Here is a 17,844-nt window from a genome sequence, read left to right on the forward strand (position 1 = left end):
CCGCACTGTGCAGCTCCGGGAACAGATTGAACGCAGGCTAGTCCACAGAATGCAGTCAGCACAATGGGAAGTCACGGAGCCATCACCAGTCAGCCCTCCAAAGAGCATGCATGACCCAACAAGAGCCAGGAAGTATGGAACAGAAGCAACCACACTGAGTCCGTCAGTGGAAAAACTCATCTGTGCTAAGTGTAAAAGCAATGTTTGGCTGCACAGAGCAGAATCTGAAAGGCCCAGGACAGAATTCTTATACTGAAAAGAAGGGAGGGATGGTGCTTATACTTCAGTGTTTCCTAAAAATATTACGTTTTTTATGATGCCAATTTACCATTTGAAGGAGTCCCAAAATCCAGATTCATTCTCATTGGTTCCGTCACTCAGCAGGTCTTCATTCACCATGTCTGCTTTCTTCTGAACCTGCAATCGTACAGGATCAGTCTTATTCCTCCTACTGGGCTGGTATTAAACTGACCGTACTGGATGTACACTGTGGGTACTGCCAACAATAGGGCTTAATTCTCCCACAAGCAGGTACAACCCACCCAGAGGCACTGGAAGTATCTTTATCATACCACATAAAACCTTAAGTGAGAAGACAGCAACCTTTTAATCAGACACGAGCTGTTTTCAGTTTGAAAAATGGGCAAACAACCTCCAATTCAACTGTGTAGGAAATGTAGTCTGAGTAAAAATAGAAGTATAGTTCACCAAGCTAACAGCTAGTTCTAGGTAAAAAGTGTAATCTATGTGAGTTCTATCAGGAAGGAGTCATTTATTGTCATAACCTTTTTCAGGATTTACTAGGACAAAGACAGGGTGAATTTTCTCTGTTCACATTACAGCATAGGGACCATTTTTCTGCTCAACTCTGTGTGGGCTGCTTTAGATTTTATTGTGTGTATGGATTACAGGCAGACTCAGAGATGCTGTGGGTTTAGTTCCTGACCACCGCCATAAAGCAAGGAGCTCAATAAAGCTAAATGTTATCTTTTCGCTGGTGGAGGGTCTTGCCTTCAATTTGAAGTGCAATAAAGTGGAGTGGCTGCACTTACTCCATACCTTTCAATTGAATTTAAGGCAACAAGAACTTTAAAATGCTGAGAAAAGGAAGTAGAAATGAGAAGAAATTAAAGAGGGCTACCATTCACTATTCCTGTTGAAATTTTCATTGGCATGCTCCCCGTCTGAGAATAAAGTCATCACTAATAGTGTGAATTGTGGCTATACAAGCAACACAATATCTATGAGAACATTTTATCTAAAATGAGACTTGTATTGCTGAGATTATCCAAAAAGTGCTCACTTTCACTTGAAGAAAGCCACAAATGTATATTTTACACAAGACATTTTGCATTTAAAGCAGCATTCCTATATGCACCAGAGTAAAATTCCAAAGATGAATTAAAGTCTTGGGCCTGTTTCTGCCCCCTCAGTTTTACTGAAATATAACTGACAAGTCACATTGTATGAATTTAAGGTATACAATGTGGTGATTTTATATATACATGTACTGTGATACGGTTACTTCAATGACAGCATGACTGGAGGTAACACATCCATCAACTCACATAGTTTGGGGCTAGTTTCACAATACATATTTTTGGATAATTGGTACCAAATACCAGAATGCTGCCACTTTTACCAACTAGAAAAGAGTTACTTTCTTTATATCCCAAACTCACCTTCACTTTAATAATTTTGCTCTTGAAGTTATTGAGGACAACAACAACTTCATCAGCATCAGGTGGAGAATCTGTACCATCATGGCTTAGAGGGAAAAGAGAGAAAGTAAGACAGATGCTACAAATCGCAATTCTCAAAATGCAGTAAATAATCTGACATCAATCCACCATATTGGTCCATCATTTTAAAAGGAGTTTTTCAGAACAAATTATTTTTCCATGACCTGGAGGAAGCCCCTTCAAGCTACACAAGAGCACCTGCCAAAATCTCTATGCTTTAAACACTGATCATTCCAGTCAGTCACAGCCCAAACTTCCGTCTAGAGTCTTCCTGAAATGACCTTCATAGAGTGAGAGGCTCCCAGCACTGATGCATAGGCTGAGCCCTTACCCACCATCTGTAATCACGAGGTCTGAGCCCAGCCCAGCATGGTGAGTAAAGGAGTGCCTGGGTCACGGGCCACTCTGCAGTCACCAAAGGAACATCCCTTCTACTCCCTGATGAGTGAGCAGCACAGCATGGCTCTACTTTAGGCTCATTAAGAGTACCTGCTCTGTCCTTCTGCCCGGATGCACTTGACCAGCCAAGTCCAGGCCTGTACTCAGTCAGGTATCCACACTTGGGCAAAAGAGTGCTAACGAACTCTATCTGCAGGCAGACAGGGCAGAGGAGAGAAAGTAGCTCCCTACTAACTAACTGTAATGCCTATAATTTCCAGCCACCAATCTTCAAGGTGTTGACTGCAGAAAGCCACGATAAAATATGAATTCACTGTCATCCCACAGACAGCACAGTTCTCAGGCAAAGGAAAGATTCTGATGGGGGAGCATGAGACATTCCAGAGGCTGGGAGTACCCAGTGGGAAGTACAGGAGGCAGGGAGCTCCAGAGAGCAGGGAGAGAGGGGAGTCCCACACTCCTAGGGGACAGGCACACAGAAGGAACAGGGTCTAGAAGGACAACAGATGCGCTTGTTATGAGAGTTAAATTCTGTAAAGCCTATTTGAGAAGAGCATTACTTGGAAGAGAACCTACTGCTTACAATGAAGATGTTATTATAATACAAGCGTCTTCTACTTCTTGGGTAAAAAATATGCAAAAATTCACACTGCTTTCACCTGTGTTGGGTAAGACCTTAAGGAGCTAAAATGAGGTAACAACAGAGGGTGTTTAAACAAGCCCTAATGGAAATATTCCCTAAATACATCACATGAAGTCTTTTCACGTAGCTTAAAGCTAATTTAAACTGTGTTAGGCAGAATTTAGACTACACCTTTTTAAAGGGCGGCATAATTTTTTTTAACTAATAGTCATTTGTAGCAAACCTTGAAACAAAACCCGGGCCCCTGATGACATGCTCTGGGAGACTACGGGCCGGGAAGGACCAGCATGAGCACCAAAGAGTCATGACTAAGTTCACAGGCACTGTGCACCTGCACCCCACTTCGAGTCGGGAAATGTGCCATTTGCGTAGAAAAGTCAGACTGTCCTTCATTTCCTTTCTCCATTCTTAAAATGCTTCAGCTTCTCATCTGCCTATGGTTTTCATCACAGTGAAAGATGATTTGATTCTGGGATACTTGTAGCAGACAGGGTTAATTAAAAAGTGAAACTTCACTACACTTATTAGTACTTTAGTACTTATTATCCAGTTATACCCTGCCCATTCTTCCATGTTTAACTTCCTGGAAAAGCACTGTTTCATCACGCATAGAATTGCAAATTAAATTCTTACTTCCTGGCCCATTGACAGTGTAGTAGTCAATTTGAGCTGATTTTCAGAACAAAAATGCTCTGAAAAAAATGCACCTGCATCACTTAATCCTACCTGTAGATCCTATAAATATCTTCAGAACGTCCTTTCCTTAGTCTGAGAATCCAAGCGCCTGGGTTGGCTTTTAACTGAAAGTAACCCTAGGACAAAAATAAAGACAAATTTTAGTTTTCTTCGAAACATCAAAATGCTGTTTCTGAGAGACAGTTACTTCTTTTTATGAAATATTGGTCACCTATATTTTAAATAAGATATTTAACAAATCAGTGCAACTCTTTAAAAAACCTACACATTAGAAACACTAGCAAAATACACCAGTCAAGCCAAGGAGCCTGCTCGTCAGCCATAATTCAGGGAAGAATCAGCATGTGACGTAAGCTGCAAACCCACAAAAAGAACAGCGCTGTCATCTCACACACAATGCACTTCGAGGGACGAACTGGTTCAGAGCAGAATATTCTAGCATGTTTTCTTTTAAGGTGACATGTAATTACAATCTATAATCTTACTAAACTCAGGACTTTTATATTGACCAAATTCAGTCAATCATGAATTTCAATCTCACTCATGTTCAGAATGCTAACTGCTCCATCATAATTTGTAGTGCCCAGATTAACATGACTCAGTATCACCATCTGAAGTCCTGGTTACTTACCAGATTGGCCATAACTATGGTGTCCACGATGACTGGGTTGGCTGAAGTTCCTAATGTAAACTGCAGTCCTCGCGGGGGCTGGCCAGTGGTGACATCATAGCAGTGACCTTCCAGTAGGAGGTACTCCAGCTCATACTCAGCAGCCACAATGCCATCCACCTGCAACACCACGATTAAGTCACTGGAGGACTACTCAGCAATAAAAAGAAACAAACCAAATGCAACCACATGGATGAATCTCACACACATTATGCAAAATGAATGAAGCCAGGCGTAAAGGGCTACATACTGCATGATCACATTTATAAAACATTCAAAAGGCAAAACTATAGTGACAGAAGGAAGATCAGCAGTCATCTGGGGCCACAAGCAGGGAAGGACGATGCCTGCAAAGAGGCACAGAGAACTTTTGGGGGTGATGGAAATGCTCTGTATCTTAATTGCGCTGGTGGCTAACAACTGTATACAATTTTTAAAACTCAGGTGGGCTGAAAAGAGAGTCAGGAAAAAAGGACACATAGAAAACAATAAGGAAATTATTCTAAAAGTACAGCTGAGAAGATAAGATTCTCATCTAGGAAGGTAGTATTGGAAAAAGCATGTAAAATAAACTGCCAACGAATAAACAGATCTAAAAGCTAAATAACGGAGACGATAAAAAAGACAATTCTACAAGGATTACTTTCCATGAGTCAACAAAGAAAACAATGAGAAAGATCCAAGAAACATCAGAGGAAAATGCAAATTCATCTTGGCCTTTACAATATAACCGAAAATATTGCTGTCCTAAATTAAATGCAAATGTCCAAAGTGTACTTAATGGCTTCACATGGTATAAAACCATTCACATTCTACACCAACTGCTCAAGTTATTACTGATTTTTTGCAGAAAATATGCTATAACTGCAATTCTTAGGGGAGCTTAGACTTAGCTAATTAGAGTTTCTATTGCAGGCTAGTTCAGACTTGGTTTGTAACCCTAGCTAATGCTAATAATGCACTATTTGGAGCTTCATATGATACGGCAATGCTCAAATCCAAAAGTATAATGAATAAGAGCTAAGAGGTAGCCTCCACCTGCTCACCAAGCCTTGGGTTCCGTATTTGCAGTGGACCGCAGAGAACCTGGAGGGGGCCTAAGGAAGAGCAGCAAAACCTCTGAAGATATGGAAGACACCCTAATTTGCATCTGATGCTGTACTTCCTTGCAGCTGTTCTTTAGTTGTTGTTTTTTGTGGCCATTTTATAACCTCTTAAACAAAAGTTGGTTCCTCAAGGGCAAAGATTGTATTTCCTAAAAATATGGTGGACAGGACTGGGGTGAGGAGTAAGGCAAGCGTGTACACACACACACACACACACACTCCCCCCTAACTTAGTACTTAAAGGATCCTTCTTAAAGAAACTAGAGTTATTTAACCTAATGAAAAGAAGCCTGAGCAATCCTTTGGTAAATACTTTTAAGTTCCTGGTTTCCCAGTTCCCAAAATGACAGAACCAGGAAACAAGCTTCAAGTGTAGCAAGAGATATTTAGGGTAGGCACAGAGACAAATGTCTTAAAAAGAAAGGATGCTGTGAGAAGCTTTAAGCTCCTTAAAAGTAAAGACCATGTCTTTTATTTATTTATTTATTTATTTATTTACAAAGATTTTATTGGGGAATTAGGGAAGGGGAACAGTGTTGGGGAATTGGGAAAAGGGGACAGCCAAGTTGTTGTCCTTAAATCTTAGTTGTGGAGGGCACAGCAATCTTGCTCCAAGTCCAGTTGCCATCCGGCCTCCCATCGGCAGCTCGCGGCCGCTCAGCTCAAGGTGCCATGTTCAATCTTAGTTGCGGGTGGGCATAGCCCACCATCCCATGCAGGAGTGGAACCCGCAACCTTGTTGTTAGGAGCATGTGCTCTCACCAGCTGAGCCATCCTGCCACCTGTTAGCAGCTCAGCGGCAGCTCAGCTCAGGTGCAGCTCACTGGACCATGTGGGAATCAAACCCGGAGACCCTGTTGCTCAGAGCTCGTGCTCTTAATCAACTGAGCCACTGGGCTGGCCCAAGACTATGTCTTTTCATTCCTTTGTCAATACACTTTGAGCTAGGTACAGAGAGTGAGGGTTGTGAAAAGACATCAGTGAAATTACACTTGTGAGCTCTCTATCTTTGAAAATGGATTAGGGGAAAAAGACCACTTACCTTAATGACTCAGAATACAGTTACATGGAAACAAATGAAATAGAGAACAAAAGATGGAGAAAAATCAATGAAGGCAAAAACTGGTTCTTCAAAAATATCGACAAATTGACAAACTTTTAGCTAGACTAAGCAGGAAAAAAGAGAGAAGAGCCAATGTACTGAAATCAGCAAGGAAAGGGGAGACATCACTACTGAACTTAAATAGGCTATAAGAAAAATGCTATGAATTACTGTATGTCAACAAATTAGAGAACCCACATGGAATGGATAAATTCCTAAGATACCAAAAACTCTGGAAATTAACTTAATATAAAACAGAGTATCTACACAGACCTAAAACAAGAGATTGAATTAGTAATTTTTAAGTTTCCCAATTAGGCAAGAAAATTAAATAAAAGATATTCAGTTTGGAAAGAAAGAAGTAGAACTACCTCTGTTTGAAGATGACATGATGTGACATAGGCTTGTATACTAAGAACTACAAAACACTGTTGAAAGAAATTAAAGACCTAAACAAATGTAAAGACAGCCCATATTCATGGGTCAGAACACTGTATTATGTATTATTAAGATGATAACTCTCCAAATTGACTAGGAATTTAATGCAATCCCTGTCAAAGTCCCAGCAGCCTTTGCTGCAGATATTAACAAACTGATTCCAAAATGCAAAGAGCCCAGAATAACCAAAACGATCTTGAAAAAGAAAAACAAAACTGGAAAAGTCACACATACCGATTTCAAAATTCCCTACAAAACTACACAGTACACAAGACAGTGTGGTGCTGGCCTAAGGGCAGAAAGAGAGATCAATGGGGCAGAACTGATAGTCTAGAATTAAACCTTCACGCTTAGGGTTAACTGATCTTCAACAAAGATGCCATGGCTGTTCAATGTGCAATAAACAGTCTTTCCAACAAATGGTGCTGGGACAGCTGGATAGTCACTCAAAGAATAAAGCTGGAATCCTACCTCACGTCATATACACAAATTAACTCAAAATGAATCAAAGACCTAAATGTAAGTTTAAAACTTTGAAAGTCTTAGAAGAAAACATAGGAGCAAATTTTTGTGACTTGAGATTAAATAATGGTTTCTTAGGTAGAACACCAACAGCACATGAAACAAAAGAATAAAATACATAAATTAAACAAAATACATAAAAAGAATAAAATATTCATCAAATTTGAAATGTTTGTGTTTCAAAGGACATTATCCAGAAGTGAAAAGACAATCCATGTAATGAAAAGATTATATACCAAATGATATATAAGAGACTTGTATCCAGAATACATAAAGAACTCTTATAATTCAACAAAAAAAGCAAGTAAATTTTTTAAATATGCAAAAGATTTGAATAGGTATTTCTCCAAAGATGGTATACACATGGCCCATAAACACATGAAAAAATGCTTAACATCATTCGTCATTAAGGGCAAATGCAAAATGGTACAGTCACTTTGGAAAACAGCTCTAGCAATCCCACTCCTAAGTATATACCCAAGAGGAATAAAAGCATATCTCCAAAACCCGGTATATGAATGTTCATAGCAGCATTATTCTTAACAACCAAAAGTATAACAGAAACAACCCAAATGTCTACCAATGAATGGATAAATGGAATGTGGCATAGCCATATTATGGAGTATTATCTGGCAAGAAAAAGGAATTAAGTACTAATACATGCTACAACATGAGTGAATCCTGAAAATATGTTAAGTGAAATAAGGCTGTCATAAAACTACGTGATTCTACTTAGATTGAAATGTCGGAACAGGCAAACCATAGAGACAGACAGTAGATCGGGGCAGCCAGGAAGAAGGGGAGTGAGTCACTGCTCACAGATATGGAATTTCTTTTAGGGTGGTGGAAACATTCTAAAGTTAGACAGTGATGATGGCTGCACAACTCTCTGAATATATTAAAACTACAGAACCGTGCATTTTAAAAGAGTGAATTTTATGGTACATGAATTAGATATCAATGAAGCTGTTATTTTTAAAAATATAATTATGCCTGAGCATTGATGTGTGAAAAGCCTGCCTAGACTGTGATCCAGTCTGTCAAGTTAGAGACATCACCACTATATCTTAAATAGGTTTTACACATGATTAGATACTTGGAAGCAATGATCTTACCTCTTCTAAATAAATATTATCCAAATCATACGGCGTTCTGACAGACTCTACCATCCAACTCTCAGGTGTGTTTAAATTCAGAGTGAACAGAGGAGACTGTGGCATATCCAAAAATTTTGCTATAGGACCCTTAGCAAAGCTATTATCTGAAGTGAACGAAACCTCTGGTTCTAAGACGTAACGATAAAAGCTGAAATTAAAAAGAAAAATGTTAGCAGATGGGTACTCGACATATTGCGGAGATCACTTCATAGCTTATATAAATGTCTAACCACTGTGCTGTACACCTGAAACTAATATAAAATAATACTGAATGTCAACCGTAATTAAAAAATACATATATATAGTCACGGGATGTAAAGTACAGCATAGAGAATACAGTCAATGGTATTGTAATAGCTACGCACGGTGTCAGAGGGGTAGTAGACTTGTTGGGATTATTACGTTGTGAAGTGTGTAAATGTCTAATCACTATGTTGTTTTGCACACCCAAAACTAATAAGAAAAAGAAAAATGTCCTTGATATTCCAGGCATCCACACAGGTAAATAGCCAGCTTCCAACATACCAGATCTGGAAGAGTATCCTTCCAGACTGGGGAAGTATTTCCAAACATCTCCTGAATGATGAACACTCTTGTTGCAGATGCAGAAGAGCAGGAGGGACAGGACTGAGATGGAAATCACTCCTTCCTGCACTGTGGTAGGTGCTGCTATTGGGGCCGCAAGCATTTCCTGGGCACTTGCCTCCCTTCAATGAGAAAAGCTCATTTTTCTCTTGAAAACAAATTCCTACATGGTGATAGGTTCTCAGGCAAGCCCTGGAAACACTACATGCTCCTGTCCAGAGACAATGGTGGGAGCTGAGAACCCTCTTCGTCCCTTCTAAATGCTGTTTCAGCTCACTTAGAATGTAACGTAGAGAACACAGCACATTTGTAAATTAGGAATTTCCCAGAGCCCCAACACGTGCTACATTATGACTTTTAACTGTATTTTATATAACTTTTTCCATAAATGACCATTTCAAAGCTCAGAGAATATTCATCTAAGCCTGCCCTCCTCTTCAAGGAGCCCCAAAGGAGCACAAAGGAGCCCCAGGAAGCCTCCTCTGACATACATATTCCAACTTGAAATAACTGCTCTTTTTCTAAGAAGAAAAAGCAAAGACAAATGTCTTTCCTCAGCACAGCACATTTAAACTGACTAGGTAAATTTAACAGCTACATGGTCCAAATGTTCTAAACTTAGAGAACTGTGTAGTTCTGACCCAAAAAAAGAAAGAAGAAAAGCACAAGGGCATGGATCTTGGGTTAATGCCACCGAAACACTACCAGGCCCACATTAAGTTCTCAGAACTTCTGATTAGAGCAAAATTTAGCAAACCGAAACACTCAATAAATGGTCTTTTCAAACACAACATCCACCTATAAACCCATTTGATCCTTAACACTGAATATCAGCTTTCGGGTTTAATACACCTTTTCAACTGTTGATTTCTTAAACAGCTTTTTTTACCTTTTCAAAGGCATGTCAGAAAGTTTAGATTGGCAGTTCATAAATACTCTTAGATTCATGTTGATCAGCTGAGTTAAAACCTGAAAGAGCAAACCAGATGACGAAACACAAATTATTTCCTATACAGAAAATGACTGATATTTGAGACAAAATATTTACATTTTCTCTTCAGAAATTTATGACGTGATACTGAGTTAACAGAGAGAACATTTCTTAATATCTCAAGAAAAGATACAAAGATAATAAGTGCCAGAAAGTCTACAGTGAAGAAATTCCAGAAAACCACAACTCTAGTGCACAATCTAAATCACACATAGAGATCACGTCACCAAAAACATGGACACTGGGCTGCTGAAATCGCTGTCCCTGTCTGTGTGAAGCAACAGACAGGTAACGCAAAGCTGTCTGCACAGGAAAATTCGAAAGATTCATCAGTGCAGGTTACATACTACAGTGTGAAAATATATACCAGGGGTGCCAAAAAATGTATACAAATGAATTGTATTCATCTTTTGTTATCAGTATATATCGAGGCTTACAATTTTAATAGTTTTTCCCTTTCTTAAAATGTGCGTACATTTTTTTTTGGCACCCTCTGTATAGCCACAAAAAAGGTTAATTCATTATGCTTCATTAAAACTTTGTCTTTAAAAAATTAAAACTAAAAAAGAAGTTGTGGCAACTGTGTTTTAGGCAGAGCTCTTAAATTTTTTTAAAATTGCAGTATCTTATACATATCTAAAAAGCATGCTACCAAAAAATGCTAGTTATAAAAGAGGAAAATGATAAAGCAGAATTCTTTTACTTTTTTACCTCTCACCGTTAAATTAAAATATGGCATAAATCAATTTAATTCAGATATTTTCCTCTAAATAGGATAATTTTTTTCTTACTTATATGAGCTAACCAACCAAACCTGTACCAACTAAGGTTATGAAGCTGTTTACAGAGCCATTACCAATCTTTAAGGAAACATTTGCTCGTCCAAAATGCCCCACAGCATTTTCCAATGCCCTTTGAAGAAAACTAAGGGAACCATGAAGCTCTCAGAGTCACAGAGCATGTGACCACTTCAGATAAAGATGAGGTGAACTGCCTCTGCAGCTGTACGTACCAAGAGCAGTGGGGCAAGTCTCTGTGATTCTCTGGTGACAGGGTCAGTGATGGCCATGACATCAAAGTACGTCTCCCCTTCTTTCGGCCTCAGCTTAATTGCACTACAGAGATCAAAAGATAAAACATTAATCTGTAGAAAAACAGGAAACAAAGTTTGTTTGTTTTGGGGGGTGTCCCACATAGCCTATCAGCCCTCTCAGCATTTCAATAAAAATTTTAAATCTAGAACAAGGTTACATGGTGGTCAACTACGTGATTACATCCACCTCGGAGTTTACAAAACCCTCTAATGACTCAGGTCCACACAAAATGGACTGAAAGATGTATGTTAAAAGAGGAAAACCAGCTTGAAATTGTATGTAGCCAAAAATTGTGTGTAGCTTCTATCTGCTTTTGACAGTTACAGAGCATTATACCAATTTTTATTTCTTGGCAAGAAGGGTATGAGGAAAGAAAAAAAGAAAAAAGAAAATGATATTTTTACATAATAAAAGGAATTCAAGAACATTACAGAAGATTTTCAAAAGAGAGAAAAAGAAACTAAATAATCATGAAATCTCACCATCCCAACCCAACCACTGTGTGGCATATTCCATGCAGACTTCCTTAAACGTCTGTGTAGACCAGCTGTACCCACAGAATATTCCATTTCCTTCCTTCCCCACCACAAAAATCATACAACTTTTCCATGTTGTTACATATCAAATATCCTAAGAAGTAATCATCTAGTGACCAAATGAGTCTGCCATAGTTTACTTAAGCTATTCCTTATTGCTGGGCATTTAGATGGCTTTCAACCTGTAAAATAACTTTGTCCATCCAGCTTTTCTCATACTTGGAAATGTCTTTAGAGTCAGCGATGTCCTAGGCATGAGATTACTGAGTCACAGGATACAAATACTTTTGTGGCTAATATGTTCTGACAAGCACATTTCCTGAAGAACTAAACAAATTTACAAGGCCAAGAAATGAACCTCACCACATCTTGTCAGCATTAAGTTACACAGATTTTGTCTGTTTTTAATTAGTGATAAAAGGCAGCTGGTTCGGTTTCAGTTTGTACTTGTAGGATTTCTGGGAAAAGCGTGCATTTTCCCGTATGTAGTTTCCAGCTGCATAGCTTCCTTCTAAAGTCATATTGACTTAGGTGACTTAAGAGGAGCGGAGCCTCTGATACATTTTTTAAAGGAATACACTTTAAGGGATTTAAAAATATATCCAATTTTCCAAAAACATTGTTTAAATCACTGTTTATCTTTGTTTGCTCTGAACAATATTTTAATGTGGTTTCAATGCTAACTACTACTTTTATGCAAGAAAATTGACTCAGTGGGATGAAAACAAAAGTACAAAACAGAACATAACTAATAAAATTGGGTAACTACAGTTTAAATGATGATGTTAAATCTTAACTGCTTTGGAAATAAACATTGGAATAGCTTTATGACTATACTGCAACAGATGCTCTCAATTTTTTATAGTAACACTTCAGTTACCAATAATTACTGCAATACAACAAAATGTTTTTACTGATACAGCTGTTCTCAAAGTGTGGCCCCAGACCAGCAGCATCAGCTTTACCTGGGAGTTTCTAAAAATAAATTGTCAGGCCCCGACCCAGACTGACTGAAACAGAAACTCTGGGGGGAGGTCCAGCAATCTGCATTTTAACAAATTCTCTAAGTAAAAACATGAGAGCCACTGTCCTCAGATAATTTGGATCTCTGTGTGGCTCTAAAATTCTAGAAAGAAAAGCTCATTAGACAATAGCATCATAGAGTCTCACAAAGCTTGGAAACAGGAAGTGGAGTCCCAACAGTCCTCTAGGGGGCAGCATTTGAGTCAAGCCTGCCCAGGCCAAATCCCAGGATCCTGGCACTTTGGGGTAGAGCCCTGTTTGACATGTCATGTTCTGAGCCAGTCAGTGTTCTAGGTGATCCACAATAGGCACACCCAGAAACTGACCCTGTGAGGTCTTTTAACCACCCACAATTTTTATGACAGAAAAAAGAGGGCAAAGACAAAAACCAAGAAAAGAGGAATATTGGAAGGAAATGGAGAACAATATAAATTCATATATGTGTATCATGTTTAAATGTACTCGCTGTATTGGTCAGAGAAAAGACCAGAATAAGGCCAAGAGTGAAAGACAAAGGAACAAGATTTGGGGTTCGTGGACATTTTTGTGAAGTGAGTACAGCAAATGTCCAAATATACAGAGCTTCACCAATCTTCATGTACAGGAGTCACCTGGGGGGAGGGGACCTCATTACAGTGGAGATGCTGATTCAGGAAGTGTGGGTTGGGCCAGACTCTGAATTTCCAACCATCTCTCAGACGGTGCCCCGTTGCTGTTCCAGGGACCACTCTTTTAGGGCAAGGGTACACAAAACTGATAAATCAGACCTTTTTGTGTCTTGCAAAAATAAGACCTTTCTGATTTAAATAAAACACTCAACACAACCCCAAGAAAAATTTCTCTAATTATAACTTTTATCATACTAGAATTTGTAGTTAGGATATTTTTATATAAGACTCATGAAGAAAATGATGTTCTAGAAAGGAAAGAGTTCTTGCTCAGGATTCACTATCTTGGCCACGAAAGGTAAACAAAATGTCAGGTCAATTAAGAAATGTTTCCTGTGGCAGTAACTAGATAATGAGTTACTTCCTGAAAATATACAGAGTGATGAGAAGATGGGTGTTAATGGGCAAAATCCAACTAGGGTTATTAGCAAGGAGCCTCAGAAGTTTCCACTCACTGGCAACGTAAGACATCAGGAGACAAGCCAGTGAAAAAGGAGAGGGTCTCCATTCTAGCCTGAAATTGTCAAATAGTCTGTTCAATTTGACCTCCACAAGGGGTGGTGTGAGAAAGCACGAGTCAACTAAGCCAAAATTCAATCCACTCCAGACGAATTAAACCAGACTCATGGAGGAGCAGGATACAGGTTTCTGTCTCTAAAGCCTCCCTGGTGATTCTGAGGCGCAGTAAAGATGTCTACGTACCTGGTCAGGCCAGGGCTACATACCTCAATTGTAGGGGTTACTCCTAAAGACAAGGTAATATTAAGTCCAATCGTGAGGAAACAACCCAGACTGTGAAGCATTCTACAAGACTATTGGCCTGGACTCTTGAAAAAGTCAATGTCATAAAAGACAAGACAGAAAAGAAAAGCAGGGAATTGTTCTAGATTAAAAGAGACTAAAGAAACATAACTACTAACTGCAATTTGTGATCTGGAACAAAACAAAATGACAAAATAGCTGTAAAAGGTCATTCATTACTAGGGCACTACAAATTTGAAAATAGACTGGTATGATTTAGTATTACTGTTGTCAAGGTTAAATTGCTGAGGTATGCTAACAGGTGCTGTGGAGAAACTACTCATACTGGGGAGACATACACTGAAGAAGTCAGGCATGATGTGTGATAATGTAGTTTCAAATGGTTCAGAAAGTATGTGAGTGTGCGTATGTTTTTTATATGCACTATATACATTACATGGACTATACACACACAGAGATGACAGATAAATGTGGCATTTGTTAACAACTGGTGAATCTGGGTTAAACATATTTGGGTGTTCACTATAACAGTCTTTCAACTATTCTCTAGGTTTTAAACTTTTCAAAATAAAAATTGGAAAACATAAGGCAAGTACTTCCTCATAATGCTAAACTTATTTTTATTTTACTGAAAACAAAACACTTTTCAATAAAAGATGAACGAGACAAGTGCTCTAACAAATTCTGTTTATTTTTGAGTATCAAAATTACAACTGATCTGCTTCGTTTAAACGCTTTTCTTTCTAAAACGGTGCACTCAAACTATTTCAGATGTATTTAGAAATAAATGTCAACTTTTACGTAACTGAAATCTATATACGAATTTTACATGTGAATATAAATACACATGAAAGCTGCACACCAGACACATTTTCCATTCATATGAAAACTTACATTCACACTTTATATGAAAAAATAAAGGATCTGAGGTAAAGATGACCTTAAGAGTTTAATATTCAAGATGGTGCTGTGGGCAGCACAGAGCAAGCCGGGTGTGGGGTGCAGGGGGTGAGGGTGCAGGGTGTGGGGTGCAGGGGTGCAGGGTGCAAGTGCTGGGGTACGGGATGCGGGTATAGGGTGTGTGGTGTGGATGTCGGTACAGGCTATGGGGTGCAGGTGTGGGGTGTGGTGTTGGGTGCTAGGGCCGGGCAGGTATGGAGGGGGTGTGGGGTGTGGATGTGGGGTACAAGTGTGGAGTGTGGATGCTGATGCAGGGTGTGGGATATAGTGTGGGGTACAGGGGGAGAGCAGGTGTGAAGTGTGGAGTGCAGGGTGGGGTGCAGATGCGGGATGTGGGTATAGGGTGTGGAGTGCAGGGTGCGGGGTGTGGGTGTGCATGCAGGATGCGGGGTGCTGGTGAAGGATGCGGGGTGTGGGTGCGAGGTGTGGTGTGGTGTGGGTGTGGGGTGTGGATGTGGGGTGAAGGTGTGGGTGCACCCTACCTTAGAGCTCTCCATGAGCCCGCCCGTGGCCCTGAAGGCTAAGGGCAGATACTGTCAGGACGCTGGGCCCTGGCCCCACTCTCCTCTTGGTGTGTAAATTCACAGAGAAACATGAATGGGTAACAAAACATGGTGTTGAAACAATGGGACTCAGCAATTTTGCACAGGAAGTTTTGGGAGATGTTGTTTACTGTAGTCTACCTGAGGTTGGGGCAAAACTGAACAAACAAGATGAGTTCGGTGCTTTGAAAAGTATGAAATCCACTAGCGAACTCCATTCTCCTCTATCAGAACTAACTTAAATGAATGAAGCTCTTGCAGAAAACCCAGGACTTGTCAACAGATCTTGTTATGAAGATAGCTGGCTGCTCAAAATGACACTGAGTAACCCTTCAGAACTAGAGGAGATAATGAGTGAAGGAGCGTGTGAGAAATACATAAACTCTACTGAGGAGTGAAAATGGAACCCCCTGAATAAAGTAGTATGACACACCTTAATCTAGCATAGTTGTCTTAAATTTGTGGTGGATAGAAGATTTAAAATAGTAACTTTTAGTAATACCAATGGAAAAAGAAACTACCATATTTTGCTGGGTATAATGCGCTCCCGTGTATAATGTGCACCCATGTTTTTGGCTCAAACTTTCAGGGAAAAAAACATTCGTTTTAATTTTTTAATTCAAATTTTTATTTGTTTACATTTAGGTACTCATTTTTTGTATTATAAAGGAACTTTATCCTCTATTTTTTAACATTTTATGGTACAAGAAATTTTATGTACTGGAAAGAAATTTACGATATTTACATATCATAGAAGGCCAAGAACTCTTCGTCCTTGCAAGTTTGTCCTAAGTTCAACAAAACCGATTATCATATTCCAGAGTACTATTTTGCATAGGAATATTGTTATTGATTCCTGGAGCTACATTTTTAACTCATAAACACACATAAAAGAATTAAAAACACTTATACAGATACAGAATTAGTACTTCTCATGTATAATGCGCATCCTTATTTTCCCTCACAAATTTGGGCAAAAAAGTGTGCTTTATACACGGCAAAGTACAGTACTTACAACAAAGCTATTGGAAGAAAATAAGCCTTAACTTTCTAATGTTTGAAGATAAACACAATATGCATCTTTTTCTCAATACCTTGTGATTTGTACACTAGGCAACATTGTAATATTCAGAATTCCTGAAATTATCTGTGGTAAAATCTAGTTATAAAAATTAGGTAATTCAGGATAACATTGTTATCTTAAACCCTATATAATACTGTAACTTGCTTACACCCATCTCTGGATTTGAGTCAAAATACATAATGACCTTCTCTTTGGAAATGTCTGGCAGTGGAGAAGAGTTTTTGTTAGCTGTACTGTGTCAGATGATGGACCCTACTATCTTAATTTGCAAAATACCGCATGTGCTTGTGCTACTTTTAATACAGTGAAGCAACAGCTTTGCAGGAAAACAAGAAACAGTTTAATAATAAGACATTGAACTTGTTCATTAAAAAAAGTCTTATATTCATGAATACACACAAATTCAACATTATTTCTATACCTGTGTCTGTCTTCGAAAAACTGGTACTCGATTCTTGCATCTCCTTTTGGTTGAGTTGACAGGAGAGCATCCACCTTCATTACCAAGTCGCTTGCCCTGAAAGATGCAGTTGGTGAAAATTCAGCATCTCTTTAAACTGAAGGTTTTTCCAGTTATTGCTAAACATAATATAATCAGCTGAAGTACTGAACACCCACAAGATGGTCTGAAGAAAGTACAAACTTTGTATCAAGAGGCATGAGAAAAAGTACTGATTTTGTGAGTGATTAGTTTTATAACTTTGGGGAAGGTACTGACCATTCCATATGTGAATGCAGATAACGCCTACTTTGCATGGCTGTTATAAATACTGCACTGGCTAAACATATAAAGCACCTAGCTCAGGGCCCGACCCATAACAGACTGTCAGTTAACGTTTTTAATTGGGTTGTCGGAAAAGTCATGATGCATGTTTGCGACAGATGGAACTATTCATTTTTGGAAGTACTAGAGTTATTTGCATCTATGTTATTGCTATGTCATTTGACAGCTGACAGTTCTAGCTTCATTCTAAAAAAAAAAATTGAGCGATTTGGTTAAGTTTTGGAGATTTTACAACAAGTTGAAGATGGAAGACCAAACTGTGCAATTTTTGCCATATTTTACTGTTTTACTTCCATAAAGGGAAGAACGTGCGTCAAGCTTGTGAAAAGTTGCATAAAGT

At 38.9% G+C, this 17,844-nt stretch overlaps 1 protein-coding gene across 3 annotated transcripts in view; it reads right to left on the minus strand.

Annotated features, from left to right (window-relative positions):
* The window catches only part of UGGT1 (UDP-glucose glycoprotein glucosyltransferase 1), a 129,776-nt gene that overhangs the window by 21,020 nt on the left and 90,912 nt on the right, over window positions 1-17,844 (minus strand). For all 3 annotated transcript variants that reach the window (XM_019624545.1, XM_019624546.1, XM_019624544.1), the window contains 8 exons: window positions 17,142-17,237; window positions 11,064-11,166; window positions 9,950-10,029; window positions 8,434-8,623; window positions 4,112-4,270; window positions 3,511-3,596; window positions 1,683-1,767; window positions 329-417 (listed from right to left, as the gene is read on the minus strand). In XM_019624545.1, the coding sequence (XP_019480090.1) occupies window positions 329-417; window positions 1,683-1,767; window positions 3,511-3,596; window positions 4,112-4,270; window positions 8,434-8,623; window positions 9,950-10,029; window positions 11,064-11,166; window positions 17,142-17,237 (888 nt within the window). The remainder of the gene's footprint in view (window positions 1-328; window positions 418-1,682; window positions 1,768-3,510; window positions 3,597-4,111; window positions 4,271-8,433; window positions 8,624-9,949; window positions 10,030-11,063; window positions 11,167-17,141; window positions 17,238-17,844) is intronic.

This window comes from Hipposideros armiger, unplaced genomic scaffold, assembly GCF_001890085.2.
Source record: "Hipposideros armiger isolate ML-2016 unplaced genomic scaffold, ASM189008v1 scaffold_592, whole genome shotgun sequence".
NCBI classification, from domain to species: Eukaryota; Metazoa; Chordata; class Mammalia; order Chiroptera; family Hipposideridae; genus Hipposideros; species Hipposideros armiger.